The 18,352-nt window shown below is 37.5% G+C and overlaps 1 protein-coding gene across 7 annotated transcripts in view; it reads left to right on the top strand.

Moving 5' to 3' along the window:
- Positions 1-18,352, top strand: part of LOC113079191 (myocyte-specific enhancer factor 2C-like) — a 68,646-nt gene that overhangs the window by 41,374 nt on the left and 8,920 nt on the right. For 2 of the 7 annotated variants that reach the window (XM_026251409.1, XM_026251399.1), the window contains 3 exons: positions 13,661-13,807; positions 15,605-15,749; positions 16,635-16,709. In XM_026251409.1, the coding sequence (XP_026107194.1) occupies positions 13,661-13,807; positions 15,605-15,749; positions 16,635-16,709 (367 nt within the window). Of the gene's footprint in view, positions 1-13,660; positions 13,808-13,901; positions 14,040-15,604; positions 15,750-16,634; positions 16,710-18,352 lie in introns of all 7 variants that reach the window. The other 5 variants (XM_026251424.1, XM_026251431.1, XM_026251436.1 and 2 more) reach the window with 4 other exon arrangements.

Below are 18,352 nucleotides of genomic sequence, written 5' to 3'. Positions count from 1 at the left end.
TGCCTTAATTTTCTTGCTTACTCCGCAGCTTGATGTATTTTTTTTTTTTTTTTTTTTATTTATTTACGTATTCAGTAAGTATATTTCATTATCCATATATCTCATAAAGCCAGTGTGGCATTTATATGTAGGTTTTTATTTATTTTTATCTGCTAGGAAATGGCTTTTTTTTTATATGATTCAGATATCTGTCATAAAGTGTGAAACATGCCCACCATTTGAGACAGATTTAAGGGGTAGATTAAAAGTGTCTGTTATTCCTTCAGTGCATCAAGGCCCAATTACAAAAATGTACTCCAAGCATGAGCAGCTGTGCGTTGTACTTGAGAAAACACTCAAGTAGATGTAGAGTGCTAGATTTATTGTGATTTATTGCAAAAAAGCCATTTATTTTACTATCGGCCATCGGCTGATTGTTCAAAGCCAGCCGATGATCAGGGCTGATTATATCCTGAAAAACATGTCAGACTGCAACTCATCCTGGGGCTGAAGAAAATGTCTGTTGAATTTATGAATGTTAAAAAAAATTACCGTGACAATAACGCATTAACAGTTAAAAATAGTGACATTAAAGCAGGCTCTGTTTGAACTTATGAATCACCCATAGTTAAGCCAGGGTTGCCAGTTCCACAGTTTTTCTCTACACCAAACATTTGTAGTGTGCCTCCCATCCAAAAATTGCAAAGAGCTTTGTGCTTTCTTACTTCTGATAAGAAACAAAGTCTCAGCTTTCAAATCCTGCAAATTTATCAGGGAATTCAAATAATGAATGCCATTTTGACACTTTTAAATGTGGCGTTGTGGCAGATCCCTGTGGTACCTCAGTTCAAGCAGCAGTGCGGAGCGTGAGTCTCTTCCACTTTAATAAGTTATAGCACAAAATAAACATCACAGTATAGCTTACCAAAATGTATTGTGCAATGTTAATCGCTCAATCAGTGTTTCAACCGTGGGAAGACGCCAGTAAAACAGATTGTGAACAGTTTGTCACTTAACATGGCATTTACCTTTTTTTATCCACAGTTCACGGTTCATTAGTTAGCTATAAAACATACATAAAATAAACACTAAAGAGAAGATTTTTTTTTACCTAGAATTATATATGTATGTTTGAATAAATCTGGAAGACTATGTGCAAATGAGTTGTAAACTTACATTCATTGTGGTTAACAGCATTGGTTAGGAGAGATTTATTTTTCCTTAAGAAAAGTAAATATCGGTATCGGTATCGCCAGATATAATTCTGAATAATCGTCTATTCTGTATCGGCAGAGAAATTCAGTAATATTTTTTTACATTGTAGAACAATTTTAGAGTGTTGCACTCTACTTAAAATGCAAGTTCTAAACATCATGGTTTGCTTTGCCACATGAAGACAAACTGGGAAAATCAGCACACGCAAACATCGAAGTGGAAATAAAAGAAAGCATGGCGAGTCAAACTGCTTCCATCACCAAGCAACAGCTTTAGTGGAGTTCCTCTCCAATTCGCCAGATTTCGTGTTGGAGAAATCGATTTGAAGGTGGCTAAAATGCTGCTCTAACTGGATTTGTCAACGCTGAAGTGCCAGGCTCCTGCAGGGCCCCGTTTTTCTGCTGCTAGGTTACATCACGGCCAGGGGATGTGGGAGGTAGGAGGTAAAGAGGAACAAAGCAGACTTCCTGTTGTGATGGCAGGATGGGGACGAGGACTTGGGGTGGGCCGGAGGGGTATCAGTGCCATAGTTCAGCTTTGAGCTATGGAGTGTGTGAGAGACATGTTAGACAAACACGTATCGGCTATGGACCGCCTCAAACATGTGCTGTACATACAAAGATTTGGCATTATTTAAACGGGCTGAAAACATACACACTCCTATAAAAAAAAAACACAAATCCGAGCAATCTTTCCTGTCTTTGCCTGGAGTGCCTGTGGGGTGCAGTGGGAGGATAAGGAGAGGCAGGGGAGCTGGGCGCAGCGTGTGGGTGTCTTGAAGAGCAGCCCGCTACATTAGCAATAAAGCTCCATGTAATTAGCATGTCTTTGGTTGATAATTAGCGTTGTTGGGAGAGAGGCAGTGAGAGGCTTGCCCAGCCTCTTTAGCTCTGTTTATGAGAGGCTAGAGGCTCTTCTACCCAGCTCTACTTTCCCTGTTTCTTTCTTTCCGCTGATGCCTTCCGTTTTCATCCATTTTTATCTCTGCTTTCGTAGGTCAGGCCATTTTTCTTTTCTTTTTTTTTTCTCTGAAATGTACACAGTTGTGTTTTACTCAGTTTGGAATTTGCATAATAAAAAATATAAACATGAAAAAACATGCATGGAAATTTGTGAGAGATGAAGTTGTAGATAGATAAAAAAAAAAGATTGCCAAAATAATATTTTTGTTTTGATTTAATTTAAGTACGAGACAAAATGGTGAGAGATTTATAGTTAACTGGGACCGTAAATAATAATAAAAAAAATGGTTCAAACTAATTAACAAGTGTTTTCTTCATTGTGCAAGCTAAGTCACTTACACAGAACATATTTTTTTCAGTTTTTACATGCTCCTCATACCTCAGTCGAAGCGCCTTTCCTAGCATGTTTGGCTTATACACTGAGACTCATTAACAGTCTCCTACATCTTAACATCTGGAGCTAGACAAAAGGTGGGAAGGTCCAGATAATTACACTTTAAGTCACGAAAGAAAGAACAAATTACGAGTGCTTGTCTAAGGTAAAATTATCTAGTTTTATATTAGCAGGGGGGATAAGAAACAACAACACAACAAAATGGTTTGGTTGTCAAATTGCTCTTACTGGCACAGTTGCAATGCAGCATTTATTTGGCAGGAGATTAAAAACTTAAACAGCCATAGACTTCCCATAATGCACTGTGCCAGACCAGTTTTCCCAGCATGTGTGGAGCATTAGAGCTCAGCTGAGGTGTTTTTTAACAGCTTATTATTTTATTTTATTAAATTTTATATTACATTAAATTAGTAAATTAATTAATTCTAAAATATAAAATAAACATCATAAAATTATATACATTCATTTTATTTAAAAATTTAAACTAATGAATTCTGTCCAATATTATATATATAGATATATATATATATTTTTTTTTGCAGCACAGTTATTAAAAATGTGGTAAAACCAAGAGAGACTGGCATGGCCATGAAAAAAAAAAAAAGAAGCACGTTGTGGCTGCATGCTTTACTCATGTCAACACTCCCATCATCACATGGAGCGGTCGTGTGAACAGGACACAAACACTTGAGAGAGAGTTTACCAAACCCATCCCATCACAGATTAGCTTTTTCTGAACAGCCACCTTTTAATCTTCTCTCTCCTCTCACCGCCACAACTTCTTAATAAATCGGCAACAGAAAGGAGCGCGTTTAGCCACAAGCGGTCGGGAAACAAACTGAGAGAGAGAGCGACAGCGAGGGAGGCTGGTGATTATTTCCAAAGGTCACACTGTTAATGACTACCTGCTTGGTTAATGAGATTCCACAAAGCTCCCTCACGATGTTTCACCCTCATATGTGTTGCCTTGTGCTGAGACGTGTGAGAAGGGTTGCTGGCATCAGCCTTCTCTCAACTTGCATCTGTTTAAAGTAGAAGGAGAAAGAAAAAAAAAACAAACAGAAGATCGGCACAGGTTCATTAAACCTCTTGGAAAATGGTTAATGTGGGCAAGGTACACTAATTAACAGAATTTTCATTTTCATTTCTCTTCAGAGTGGCAGTAAAGAGTTAATTAAAAGATATTTTCCTCATAAGGACTTTGCACATTAGTAGGCTGCTTCAGTAAAATATTCCCTCAGTTGTCTTTTGAAAAGACTTTCTTTCTTGCTAGTTTGAGTAATTCGAGATCAGAGAGAACATTAGCCTACAGCGATTTTCTCTCAGCGCCAAGACTCAATGACCATTTATTAAACTTACAAAGGCCCGCTATGACATAACACACTGACATAACTGTGTCCTCTTACAAAAAAAACACACATATGATAGAGGGAAATATTTGTGTATCACCATCTACCACTACACACACACACAAACACATATTATTAATGGCTCCTCGCACGAAGAGTCAATAAATTTATTGTAATTAAACGGAGCGTTGTTCAAGCTCAGTATTTTTGCCAGAATTTGTCATTTAACTCAGAAGAGGCTTTGTCTAGTTAAGAAAATTCAACCCCATGACAGGCAAGTCAACTGAGGAGAAGAGGAGATTGACAGCGTGTGGACAAAAAACACCTTAAATTGATCAAAAGTGACATTTACACAATGCTGTTCTTTTGATTTAATACTTTTATATTCATCAGGTTGTCCTGAAAGTTCCTGTAAATCCTGAAAATCCTTTGAAAATATCAAGCAGTGCAACTGTTTTTGACATTGATAATATTAGAATGCTTTTTGAAGAATAATGTGAAAATTCACAATTCACAGTTTTTACCGTATTTTTGGTTAAATAAATGCAGCCTTTATGGTGAGCATAGGAATTTCAGAAACACACACACACAAAATATGTGTACATATTAATAAATGAATAAAGATTTAAATATGTATAAATATCACAGAATGATTTGCAGACTGTGAGATCTCAGAAGTCTTCATCTCATCACAAACCAGATTTAAATTTCGACACATCATTGAAAAAGAACTCAAATTTGACACGTGTGTGAGACGCCTCCCCAGCCTTCAAAGCAGATCTCATCACTCATCCAGAGAGGAGCAGCACCGGTCCAGAGCATTTTGACCCCACAGCCTTTGATCAACTTGTTGAACTTCTAGCACACGGCTGCTGGATGTCAGTGAGGAGAACCGGGAACATTTGTACTGCCTCACTTTCCCGTTCTCTCCATTGCTCGGTCTAAATCTCTCGTGTTTTCACCACACTTCCCTCTGATTGGAAACAGCTGCAAAGCGTCTACAGCAACACTTTGAAAACGAGTGCATTTCAGATGTGTCCAAATTAGGAGCCCCCTCCCTCTCTCCCTTTCTCCCTCCGTTTGTGTGTGTGTGCGTGCATGAGGTTTTTTTTAGTATCCTTCCCCTAATAAATGTCTCTAAAAAATGGTAGTGGTCTAAAAATAGCATGCTCTGTTGCTAAATTTAGCACTTGGCTTATTGCGCTGGCAAAGCGAATGGAGAAGAATAGGCGTGGAGAGGCAGGGTGAGTAAGCAAGTCTCTATTCATTCCAGCGCCTCTAGTGAACCGCTGCCCTTGGACTGCGTCCCCCTCCACCGCCAGACCTGGGGGTGCCACTAAACATTCAATCCAGCGGATAAAAGCTGTTATTATTTATTTATTTATAAAGACTCTAAAGGATGGTTATATAGCTAGTGAAACAGATTTGAATGACTAGTCCAATGCTTCCATTTTACAGACACAGAATAATGTGCACACACACATATTCACATTTATAGAAAGGGCTGTGATTGTAGATTAAGATTGATATGAATTTATCCGCACATTTTCGATCTAAATGAATGAATGTAAAATAGAAAGTGTGTATTTTAAGTCCCCTTAAGATTTATTATTTTAACTTTTCACTATGTTTTATTTATTTAACTTAATTTAATGCATTGATTAACACTTAAATAATATATTTGTCTGAGAATTTATTTTGTCTTTGTTGATGAATAATGTATTAGTGAATGCTGAAATGAACAATAACATAACAATTCATTATTAACAATAAATGAACAATATATACTTTAGATTGTTTTATTGTTATTTCATGTTAATGATGCAGTTAATTGTTATTAACAAATTGAATCAAGTCAAGCGTTACCGTTTATTTTTTAATAAATATTACTGCAGTGTGACAAATACATTTCATTTTTAAACGTACAAATATTCATTGTAGTCTCTCGGTTAATATGAGGTAATAATAAAAATGCATAATAAAGCTACATGGATAATAATTCAAACAAAATCATCACAACACATGACATCAGAACTTAAGATAAGGAAACAAGGTTGTCCCCTCTGGCTGTCCCTCTTACTGTCCGTGGAAAATGAGCGATCTATTTCTGTAAGTGGGTGTAGATGGCAGTGTCCCCTCCCACAGGGCCTGAAGGGTGTGGAAACACAAGGTCATGCCAGAGAGGTCAGGTGCCTGCACATTGTTCCTCAAAACCCTCTGCCCCTTCCTGTAATGCAGCTGCATGATAAGAACCCCTACAGACAAAAGCTGATAACTGATGTCTGTGTGTGTGTGTGTGTGCAAGAAAGTGTGTTCACAGCTCGCTGTGTCCAAAAAAAGAATCACAGCCATTTCAATGTGTGTGTGTGTGATAGGTGTCCTTCTGTCTCTCTAGAAATAAAACAAGACATAAAGACATAACCAGCATGTTTCAAATGGAAAGATGGCCATGGTATAAACACCCCTTTATTTAGCTTGACTGAGTGTCTTTGTGTGCATGTATGGGATGCTCCATTAGGTCATATGAATGGCTTGTCTGTCTGTCTTGCTAACAGCCATGGAGAGAGAATATGAGATGACACGCTTTACAGTCATGTACCAGAATCGGAAAAACATGGCACAACAGAGTATCAGATTATTGAAAAGGTAGTAAAAAAGACAAGATCATACCATGTTCCCCTAGAGTTGATCATTTAGAATAATGTTTCATTGAGTAACAACTATACGCTTCAAAACAGCTAGACCGCTTTCGTCTTTCTCTCTGTACTGCTTCACATTATGCATTTATATCGGGAATAGGTTTAATTGTTCAAGTGCCTAAATATAGAGAATTTTAAGTGGATTTAGTCTTTCCCTGTGTTCATCTATTCCAGGATGTAATTAGATGCTCAAGGTATGATATTACTTATCCATTACTTACTGTAAATCATGAAAAATCAAATTTTCCTTGATCGGTTGAGATAAAAGAGTTCATTGTGTCATGAAAACCAGCCGTAACTTTTATAACTGAAAACTTCTTAATGAAAAAAAGATGATTTGTTATAACTAAAGCTGCAAAACAAATAAAATAAAAAGCTTGTTCTTTCTACAGATATCTGAAATCAGACCGATTCTGAACACACACACACACGTGTAAGTTTATACTTAAATCCACTACCATTTAAAAGTTTGAGGCTGTTTTGTTTTTTTCTTCATGTTTTGATGTTAATCTCTTATGCTCATCTAAAATAATATCGATCTAAACTAAAAACAGTAAAAGCAGCAATATTGTGCAAAAATAATACAATTTAAAATGAGTGGTTTCTGTTTTAAAATATTTTAAAATGTATTTTACTGTATTTTATTTTTTTTATCTAAAATTTCAGTCTGAAAACAGCCTGTAAACACACACACACGCACATGCATTTATGATTAATTTTTCCATATTCAGACTTTCAGAGTAGTAGAATGGCCATTGGGGGAAAAAAGTATAACATTAGCATTATAAATTGATTTTATAGGGGAAGAAATGTCTGATATGACTCCTACCATTATTTATAACCCATGTAATGACAGCCTATAGTTTTTAATGCTGGAATACAGCCTAGAGGGGGAAGGGCTCAAAGCAAGCAAATTATAGTAAAGCAGCTGGTTTTTATGAGTTAAGAGGTGCCCACTTCCAACAGCTGAAGAGCCTGATGGGTTAGTTCAAAGATAGATGGTCTTCTGCGATGCACCAGCTCACACTACCATTATACTGTACACATACACACAGACAGGCACATATGGAGGCCATGTCCCTTGTCATCTGCATTTGTGTCTCGCTACACAGTTGTAGCATGCTCAAACCACACTTAATGAAACAGTAGCTTCCCTGCTTTCTCTCCAGCCATATGCTTCCAATAAGGTCAAGACAGACTGGCTCTCTCCCTAAAGTTCCGCGCTTGTGTGTTCAACGGGGAGCGGGAGACTCTGCACTCCCCCCAAATGTAGCATATCAAAGCACAGAGTTTTTAGTTAGGCCATCTGTATTTGGATCATGTGTGTGTCAGTCACTGAACTTCCCTGACCTCCATCCACTCTGTTGAAGCAAGAAGCGTGTGCGACTGTGTGCAGTAATCAACTTCAACTCATTCGCAGCGCACACATGGTGGAGGCGTGACTGCTGAGGTGCATGATGTCATCTCTGTTGGCCAAATGGGACCACCTAGGAGTTAGTGGCTTTATAGTGGATATGTGTAAGAGAGAAAGAAGTGAAAAAAGAATAAAAACACTTGTACATGTGCTGAGCAAGGAGAGTGACTGAGCGGCCAGAATAGACTTCTGTGTGAAATGAAGTCTTTTTGGTAAACTGCTAACATGATCTATATGAAAACTAATGTAAATGTTCCACTTGAACCTCAAAGTAACAGTGCAAAATGTAGCAAAATTATTGTTAAACCGTTGTTCTCAAGTGAAATTTTTATTTTTATTTTTATTTTTATCTGAATTATTGCACTTTCACGTAAGCACAAATCAAAATAACTTATACACAGCGTTTAATTTACTCTATCTAGTCCTGAGTTGTTATATTTAGCATATACATTAACACACTATACATTATTCATATTTAAAAGTTGATCTAACTGTGAAACCCCTAAGGCTGATTCCATTACTTCCAGATTGTTAACTTTTTTTCTAGTAAAACAAACAGGTAACTTTGTAAGCACAGAGGTGCATAAGTGCATTAATTTAGCAACTACAATCACAAAAAAAACATAGCTGAGATTCATGCTTGGCTTGTTACCAATGCAAGACAGTGTAAATGTCAACTGGAAAAAAAGTTTTCAGGATATGCAGCCAGTGGTCAAATATCACAGACAATTGTGCTTAGTTAGTCGAGGTAAGCAGAATTCTTCATCACGCTTAAAATATGATTCATCGTGCAGCCCTACACAGAAGACAGCTTGGATTCAGGGAAGAACAGAATGAAGCTGTGTAATGTTTTTAATTTGTTGTCAGATCGTATAAATAAAGCTTATTTCCTGGTCTCGATACGCAGAATATTGAATGTGGGACTTTCTCAACACCTCCTTGCAAACCTGTTAGCTCCATTCCATAGCAGAAATCCTCTTGAAAATAAACCATGATGGTCTGTCTGGGTCAGAATGCCTCATAAATCTGGCCTGGTTTTAACTCGATGTCTAAATGAGCACTGGACACTGTTCAGGTTTTAAAAAGAGGCCGGAGTAAAATGATCAGCAGGGAATTGTCTTTGGCTACTCGAGCTAGAGTTTCTCTGGCTTGATTACAGCTGGAATTGCAAGACCGTTGTTGATATCAGTCCATTATTTAGGCTTCAGCCCAGAGAGGAGGTCTGACAGAAGGAGCCAGGAGGGATGAGAAGTATGAACGTGTTTAATTAGGAGCATACCATTGAAGGAGACATTCCTTCCCACACTTTCCCCTTCCGTGTCTCCACTGATTCTTGATTCTCAGAAACTGCTCATCGCTCCTCAGCTCTCTATTGACTATCTCTGTGCATTTTAGCTTTTTATCAACCCCCGCTTGGCCATTTTCCACTTTGTCAGATTGATTACTCCTCATCAATAATGTTTAGGAAAGACGATCACACAGCTTTCATCCTGCAGAGCTTTTAAGACATCAGAATGTTCTCACTGTTTGGTCCAAGTACAGGGTCTTTGTTGTCTACTGTATCTTATTTTTAGATAGACAAACTGGAAGCATTAATGTTGCCATTGCTTCTTGCTCTTGGGAAATCAGTTGCATTGGCTGTGTGTTTTGCCTCCCTTCAGAAATGAAGAGCATGGGAGTGTTTATGAGTGAGTCATTATGAACCCATAGGAAGGGGAAAAAAATTCTAATGGGATATCTTTAAAATCTCATTTGTTTCTCCTTGACAGACATTTTATTAAATGGAGTTCAGACAGTGACGTTTGCTCAGGTCTCCTACTTAGAAACAGACCCCTTAAACTAATGTGGAACAAATGGATCTGTTGGTCACTGGTTGACCTTAAAACATCCCAAGTTGTCCACAAGTTGATCAAACAAATGATTAAAAATGTAATGTAATTTAATTTATTTATAAAATGTAAATTGTATGATTATAACATTTATTCATGTATTATTACCTGATTTAACATATAAATTAAATGTATTTTTGTTTACATTATTTAAACATTTTGAGATGAGATCTTTTTTTTTTTTTTATTAGCAATGAGATTAAAATAACTTTGCTTAAATCTACTGGGAAAATGACCCTAGTAATTAAAATATACTCATATTTGCCAAAATGCAGAAGTCTGCAATCAAAAGTTAGTTTTTTTTTTTTTCATTAACATTTTACAAGATCACATTATCTGAGTTATAATAATTAATTTTATTACTCTGTACTCTTACTCAGTGTTGTGGGTAACGCGTTACAAAGTAACGCGTTAGAGTACTCTAATTACTTTTTTCCTGAAATTTGTAACTTAACGCGTTAGTTTCGTGCATAAGTAATCAGTAACTTCGTTATTTTTTTAAAAAAGTAATCCGTTATTTTAAGGAAAGGAAAATCCCGACTGCAGCCTGCTTTTTGTCAGACAGTAGTCCTAGGTCTACTGTGCCACCTGTGGATGTATCAGCGGAGCCGAAGCTCTGTGATCGTAAAGTCAATGGCTGTGATGCGTCTGTGTCCTGCGCCTGACCCTGTGTGTGTGTGTTTTTTTTTTTTTTGAACTCCCGGCAAGATTGCAGAGAGGACAGCGTTTGGTTTATGGAAGTACGCACATTATTTTCAATTTGTCAACGAAAAAGAAACGAACATAAAGGTAAAATGCACACTCTGCTTTGGTGAAAAGCTTCTGTCGACCGCCAAAAATTCTACCTCAAATTTAACGCTACGTTTTAATCACTACTTTGAAGAGTAAATGTAAGAGGACTATGTTAAAGCGAATTTAGGCTTGTGACTGTGAGTGACACTTTAATAATAATTAGTTTGGCTATTAAGCGATTTGTCATTTGCCTGTGTGGCAGTGAAGGATTTAATTCGGTTTGTTATCATTTTTGTTTGACAGGCAGCTGTTAATTTCTGTTAGATCATTGGCTGGCTGGTTGTTCATCATTTCTAAATGGATTTAAATCTGCAAGCCTGTTGAAGGTTGTGTTTACAAGTAAGCATACTTGTACTTTGATAACTGCATTATTTAAAGTTAAAGAAAAATCAGGAGTTATCTTGTGGTGCTCATAATATACAGTAGCCTAGGCTACCCGGGCTGGGTAACGTTAGGTGCGAATTTTGATTAATAATATATTCTGTGATAATAAATAAATAAAACTCTATGTGGAATAGCCTATTGCTGACTGTCTTTCCTGTTATTGTTATCCTGCAGTGTTAATTTAGTCGGATGACTGACGTTATTCATTGTCGGGAGTCACGACTTCTAGGTGCATTTAAAGGGGCCAGGGGCTCTGTCTGTCATGTGTGAGCCGCTGCAAACGGCTTTTAATTTTTGGTAACGCATGAGTACTCTAACGCGTTACTTTTATGAATAGGTAACGCTGTATCATAACTGATTACTTTTAATTGATGGTAACGTTGTAACCTAACTAACTACTTTCCAAAGTAACTATACACAACACTGCTCTTACTGTATGCGAAATGTCTGCCTTTTTTATTTAAATGAACCTGAAAAAAAGCCGATGCTTCAATAACATATAATTGAGACCTCTACTTAGGCTCCTGAGCTATGAAAGAGCAACATGTGAGCATTTCTTTTTTTCTCAAAGGAATGAGTGTTTGTTTAGCCATTTATGGTAGTCTTCAGCATACATGCTGTGATTGGATAACTCTTTCCCCTACAACAGAATGTGTGTGTGTGTGTGTGTGTGTGAGAGAGAGAGAGAGAGAGAGAGAGAGAGAGAGAGAGAGCTGGTGACAGGTGTGGATACTCTGACAGGTGCACATATCTGGAATGAGTGGCGTAGCGGCAGACCTTCAGGGGGTTCAGAGCGGCTGCATGCTGGGCCTTAAACTGCGTATCACTGTTGAGGGCTCACTCAGCCAGCATGCTCTCCCATCAGCACTCTATAGTCTACTCTGCCTCTTTGCATTCCGCTGCCTCAGATTGACATCAGCCGCTCTATACCCTAAATATTCCCTCCATCCCATTCCCGAGGCAATACCTGAGATCTGTTGTTAGGGGGCAACCTATCATTTGAAGCAAAAAAATAAAGGCACCAGTTTTATTGAACTCAGAAATTGTTAGTAAATTTCACAAACAATTACAAAGAAACGGTAAAGAAACAAATGTAATGTGAAGTAGAGAAAGTTGATCCACTTTGATGAGACGTCAGACTCCTCAAGAAACGTGTGCTGATAATTACACGAGAGAGTTGAAGGCTTTTTGTGGGTCTGTGGCGCAGCATGTGGCAGTGTGCCTCAAGTTTTTATTTCTTCTTTAACTACATTGAGTGAACACAATGGTGTGTAGTAAATGATTAATAATTGCAGATGTGGCAGGGGTTTTTTTTATGTTAAGTGTTAATAGTAAAGTAACATGTCCCAGTTGGCAGACACTCTCTCATAGGACGACGCTTCTGTGAGAGGAAGAACTCATTCCTACTGGAAGGTGGCCATCAGGTGGCTAAGAGAGAAACTGCTTCTTTAAAACATCACCAGAGCCCACAATTCTTTCTTTTACTGTTACACTGGCTTGTTTGCTTCAGCTTAGCACAACTTTTCAGCTTCATCCCACATTTTTGGTTCATGTTCTTAATAGTTATACCATAAGAATCCTTGTTCCATTATAAGTTCACTGGGTGACTCTGTTAATCTATTTGCCACAGCTGTACTGAGGCCGGTTCCACTCTGCTGAAATCACAATTAGAAATGTTTCTCTTTGGTACCCAGACCTGTTTAAATATAAACGTTTGTATTTTAGGTTAGGTGTGTATTACATCAATATAAATAACATGACCTTAAGCAAAGAATCTAAAAGCAAACAAGACTTGAAAGACTTTTAGAAAATAAACCGTCAGCTTGAATTTCTTCATTAACAGCCCTTTTAAAGTTTCTGCAGCAGTTGTTCTCAATCTGTGATCTACAAGTTGATTTACTTGCTAATAAATTGACCTTAGTTAGTATGAAATTAAATTATTATTATATTAAATGCATACTTTACCATTCGAAAGTCCGAGGTTGGTGAGAGTTAAAATATTTTTGTAAAATATTGTTGGAATAAATTATAAAAATAAATAAAGAAATAAATAAAGAAATATATATATATATATATATATATATATATATATATATATATATATATATATATATATATATATATATACATTTTTTTATTTTTATTTTTATTTATTTTTTTATGCTCACCAGGCTGCATTTATTTGATAGAATATAAACAATAATATTGTGAGATATTTATGCACTTTAAAGTAATTGTTTTCTTTTTAAATATTTTTTTAAAATGGGATGGCAAAGCAGAATTTTCAGTCTTCAGTCTTTAGTGTCACTTCACTTCACTTTTAGTTATTTATTTATTTGAACTTTTTTTTTACGATATGTATTCATTTCTTTAAATATATAAATCTTGCTGACCTCAAACTTCTCACTGATACTGTATATAACTATACATAACTGTTTTGAGGAAATTTCCCCACAAATTCTGAAGTGGACTCAAAGTTTCAAACTTTAGAAAGTATTCTATTTAATCCTGTCTTGTATGAAACCCATCTCAGGGTGTTTGTGGTGGTTGGTATTTGAACTGTGTGCAAACTTGTATTTACAGACCCTGAGAAAGAAGGGTCTAAATGGCTGCGACAGCCCAGACCCCGACGCAGACGACTCGGTGGGCCACAGCCCAGAGTCAGAGGACAAGTACCGTAAAATCAACGACGACATTGATCTGCACATGATCAGCAGACAGAGGATATGTGTAAGTACCTGCATCTCAGACAAGCCCTCTCACACGTCCTTCTCTTTCTCTCTTTTTCTGTCTCTCCGTGTGCTCTGTCCCGCGCGGGCTTCAGGCGTTGAGCAAGAAGGAGAACAAAGGCGATGAGAGCCTGGAGCTCGATTCTGCTCTCGCTCTCACTCCGCGCACGGAGGAGAAATACAAACAGATTAATGAAGAGTTTGATCTAATGATCAAGACTCAGAAGATCCCTGTAAGTACAGTGAAGAGAGAAGAGGCGAAAAACTAACCGCTCGGTGAAAAAACTAACAAAGATATTTGAAGAAACAAAGCAATTCATTTTAATCTTGATCAAACATTATGTACCATATATAGAACTCATTCAAAGTATATACATACATATATGTATCATGCAGATGTGTGTTTGGCATTTATAATGGCGCTGGAACTGCCTTTGGATGCATGGATGGGAGATAATTGTATTTCTGAGATATGACTAAAACAAGAAAAAGCACAAAGACAATTATTGTAAGAAATACAGTCATATTAACCTCGAGTGTATTTTGTGTGTTGGAAGGCCTTTCACTGATTGGTGTTCAGAAATAGATTCTCTTCATTACATGTCTGAACCTACAGCCTGATTGAAACAAGCTGCTTAATTTGCAGACCTAAGGTGCATGTGCTTTCCTAACTATATGCGTCACAGAATTAGGAGAAATGCAATGTGCTTCACTAATGACAATTTACTGCCTGCCTGTCTGTCTAGTTGTCTGTCTGTCCATCTATCAATCATCTATCTATATATCTTTCTGTCTGTCTGCCAATGCTGTATGGAATAAACAATAATTTCCAGTCAGATGAAGTCTTCAGATCTAAAAGAAGTTAAGGACGTTTCAAAGCAAAATGCTGATATGCATGTGTGTGGTTAAAGATTTGTCCAGTAAGCTACAGTGTTGTATTGGTTAGGTTTAGGAGAATTAGGCTGGGTTGGGTGGAGTGGTAAATGATGGTGGTGAAGATATTGCTCAAAGTGACTGAGTTATATTTTCCCGGTTAGAGAGTGCAGTAGCACAAAGAGGAAGAGTGGCATGATGCAGAAGATGCATAGGCTCACGTACACAAAAAGATTTTAAAACAATCAATCAATTATCAGATTAGAAATTGGTTTAGAGAAAGTCATGAAGCATCAAACAAATGTTTTCAAGCTATTAAAAGGGCCTTGGCGTCTCCGAGACTCCAAAGAGAACATGAGGGTAAAGACGGAAGGGTGAACACCTAACGAAAGTGAAGCTGTGCCCACCAAGACCTGTAATTATTTGGCTGCCTCGAGCCATGATTGCTGTGGCCTTGTGAGTTAATGAAGAATGAAAGAGTGAGAAAGAGCGAGAGGCTCCTCTTCAGTTCCTTTCAGTTGATGTTTTCCCAGATGAGCACTTACAGACCCTCAGGACACGGGGCTATTTTGTCCTCAAAAAAAAAAAAAAACATAATATGAAGGAGGAAGGAGTCTCTTCAAGGTTAAGCTTGTGTCTTTTGGAGTGATTCGAACAAGAGGATTTACAGAGATTAAGAGAGTTTAGAGTCACCTCGGCTTGTTCATTTATGGTAGATAACAGAGAAAATGAACAGAAATACTGTACCTCTCAGGAGTTCGGAGGATTGATGTCATTGCATGCAACATATTAGTCATAATTCCCCCACTTCTCCTTTGTATTCAGTGTGTTTAAATCTTAGTCATCACCATTATTATTGTAGTTTCATTACTAATTATTATCTCCTATTAGTATATATATATTTATTGCTTCTGTCTCCAACCAGGCTGTGCCCTCCTCCACCTACGAGATGCCCATCCCCGTGAATAACCAGATTTACCCAGGCAGTCATAACCTGCTTCCACTGGCCCACCACAGCCTGCAGAGAAACAGCATGTCACCCGGGGTCACACACAGACCACCTAGTGCAGGTAAAAACACAATTTGTCTGGAAAAACAAATGTTTCATTAAAATATAATCACTTTCATTGCTTCTAGAACAACTTTTCTATTCTGCTGATGCAGCCAACACTGAAAATAAAAAGTGAAGTACAAAACGTTGCACAGCTTTTTTTTCCAGTGAAAGCCACAGAGGCAAGAAAACAATATATACCATTTTAAAATAATAATAAAAAATACTATTAAAATTACAAATGATATTTTATGTTGGCTTCACATTTTAAATATGTACATGAATAGTGAACTATTACTTATATTTAATTTAATAATCAGCATTCCTCTGTATTTCTATCCATTCATCCGTTCATCCGTAGCTCCCCGTGGCTGATGTTCGTTTGTTGTCATTGTGTTGTCTTGCTTCATTAGACAGAGTCTCTCACCCACAGCTCTGTCATTAAAACTGCTTTCTCCTGATGCAATCAGCTCTGTATTCCAGCAGCGCTTGGCTAAATATGAGTCTTGGCCCAGCCTGCACGCCTCTGACCACACTTGCTCTCCTGCATGCTTAAAAATAAAAATGTGTCATTTTTCTTGGACACCATGACCGAGCCCATCCAGGCCACATCGCTTCCCCCTCAGAAAAGTGTGCTGAGGTGGAAAAGGACAGTGTTTTGTTCTTTTTAGACAAACACACACAGAGACACGCACACACACGCACGTCTCTGTCACCTTTTATTTGTCTTTTGGTCTCCATCGCTATTAAACGTGCTGGGAGGGAGGAAGATCTCTTTGGCTTGAAGGTGTTGAATAAATGACCCGACAGCTTTAAGAAGGAAGATTTTGTTGTTGAATGTGGATGTCAGTTGTAATGTAGTGACTGAAATCTCTCTCTTTCTGTCTTTCTCTTCACATGTTAGGTGGTCTGATGGGCACCGATCTCTCCACTGGCGTGGGCACCAGTGCTGGTAAGGACGGCATCCCCACATACTACAGTATGTTCCCTCTCCATCACAACTTTTACTCCGCCAATAACAGCACAAATTCTCTTCCAGCTCTGAACTGCCTCACATATTTTCAGCTGAATATTCTGTTTGTATAAGCTGGGCTTGTATTCACAGTCATTGCTTTGCAAACTGTAGTCATTAAGTGAATTAGACTGAACTGGATTGGTTCAAACCCAACAGCCACAGTTTTTCTTTTACTCCCATTCTAGAAAAATAATTTCTTAACAACTTTGTTTTTGTTCAAAGCTTGGTTTTTGAAAGTCACTCAGTCTTTCTGATGCTGCATTTATTTGATCAAAAATACAGCAAGTATCATTATGATATATCTAATTTGATATATTTGAAAATATATACACTTTTACATTTATTATATTTAATAATTGATTTCAAAATATTACTTTCCTATGATAGCAAAGCTGAATTTCCAGTAGCCATTGCTCCAGTCTTCAGTGTCACATGATCCTTCAGAAATCAATAGGCTTTTTTCTTATCATTATCAATTATTGAAATATTCTGATGAATATTTTTTGGAAAACCGTAATACTTTAAAATATATATTATTATTTGATTAATAGAACGTTCAGAAGAACAGCATTTATCTGAAATAGAACTGTTTTGTAAGAATAAAAATGTCTTCACTATAATTTTTATCAGCTAAATGCATCCTTTCTGAATTAAAACTATTAATTTCTTACGAAAAAAATAATAATGATTAAACCTTTTAGTATTAGCATTAAACTTTTTTTTTTTTTTTTGATGATGAATTTGTGAGGCTATAGGTGAAATCACATGCTCACACTCTTCTTGTGTGCTCTTTAATATAGTTCATCCCTATAAGCTTTGTAAATATCAGGGTTTTTTATTAGTAAAGAGGTAAACAAGCATATAGGCATTAGCCAGATGCTGCACTGTTTGACCCGTGTCCTCTGTTTGTTTGCTTCAGCTCGTCTGATCATGATGGCACACAACTCTCTTCTCACCCTGTACTTCTGCTTTATGTCTTTTGTAGGATAACAAATAAAACGTACTTGGCCTATTTTACCATCTAGTAGCCCAATTCTTTTGAGAAGTTTGTGTGAGAGTTTCTGTATACAAGAACAATCCACTTGATATACGGTCGCAGTGCTGCTTTGACTTGTGGTTGCCTCAGAGTCTCTGGGTGTGTGTGGACGTCTGTGTATGCATGTCTGCACATCTGTTTGCATCTGCGAAAGTCTGCCGGTCTTAACCACTGACCAGTAAACGGCTTGGATATTTAAAGCGGGACAGTAGATGTTTTGAACTTGGCTTTTGGGTTGCTGGGACACAGCTGGGTAACCTTGTCTGGCCTGGGGTCTATTGTATGAGGGTGAGGGTGAGGTCTGTCAACTGACCTCCTCTCCACACTGTCTGGAAGGCACAAAAGTACCACTTGTTTGTGTGGCCCTGCTGTCCACGTTCAGGGTCTACCGCCATCAAATATAGCCATTGTGCCGTCTACAGGTTAACACAGGGCGCAGTGTGGAGTTGATGTAGGTCACAACTCTGGAAACAATCGTTGAAGAGAGTCAAACGACACAAACAGCCACCGTTTTAATGGTCTAATAGAGAAAATGACAGGAATATCCATGAGTCTTTTTTCCTCTCTTTAG

This window comes from Carassius auratus, chromosome 5, assembly GCF_003368295.1.
Source record: "Carassius auratus strain Wakin chromosome 5, ASM336829v1, whole genome shotgun sequence".
Taxonomy (NCBI): domain Eukaryota; kingdom Metazoa; phylum Chordata; class Actinopteri; order Cypriniformes; family Cyprinidae; genus Carassius; species Carassius auratus.
The sequence above is the reverse complement of the archived record's forward strand: the minus strand, read 5'-3'. Positions and strand labels throughout refer to the sequence as shown.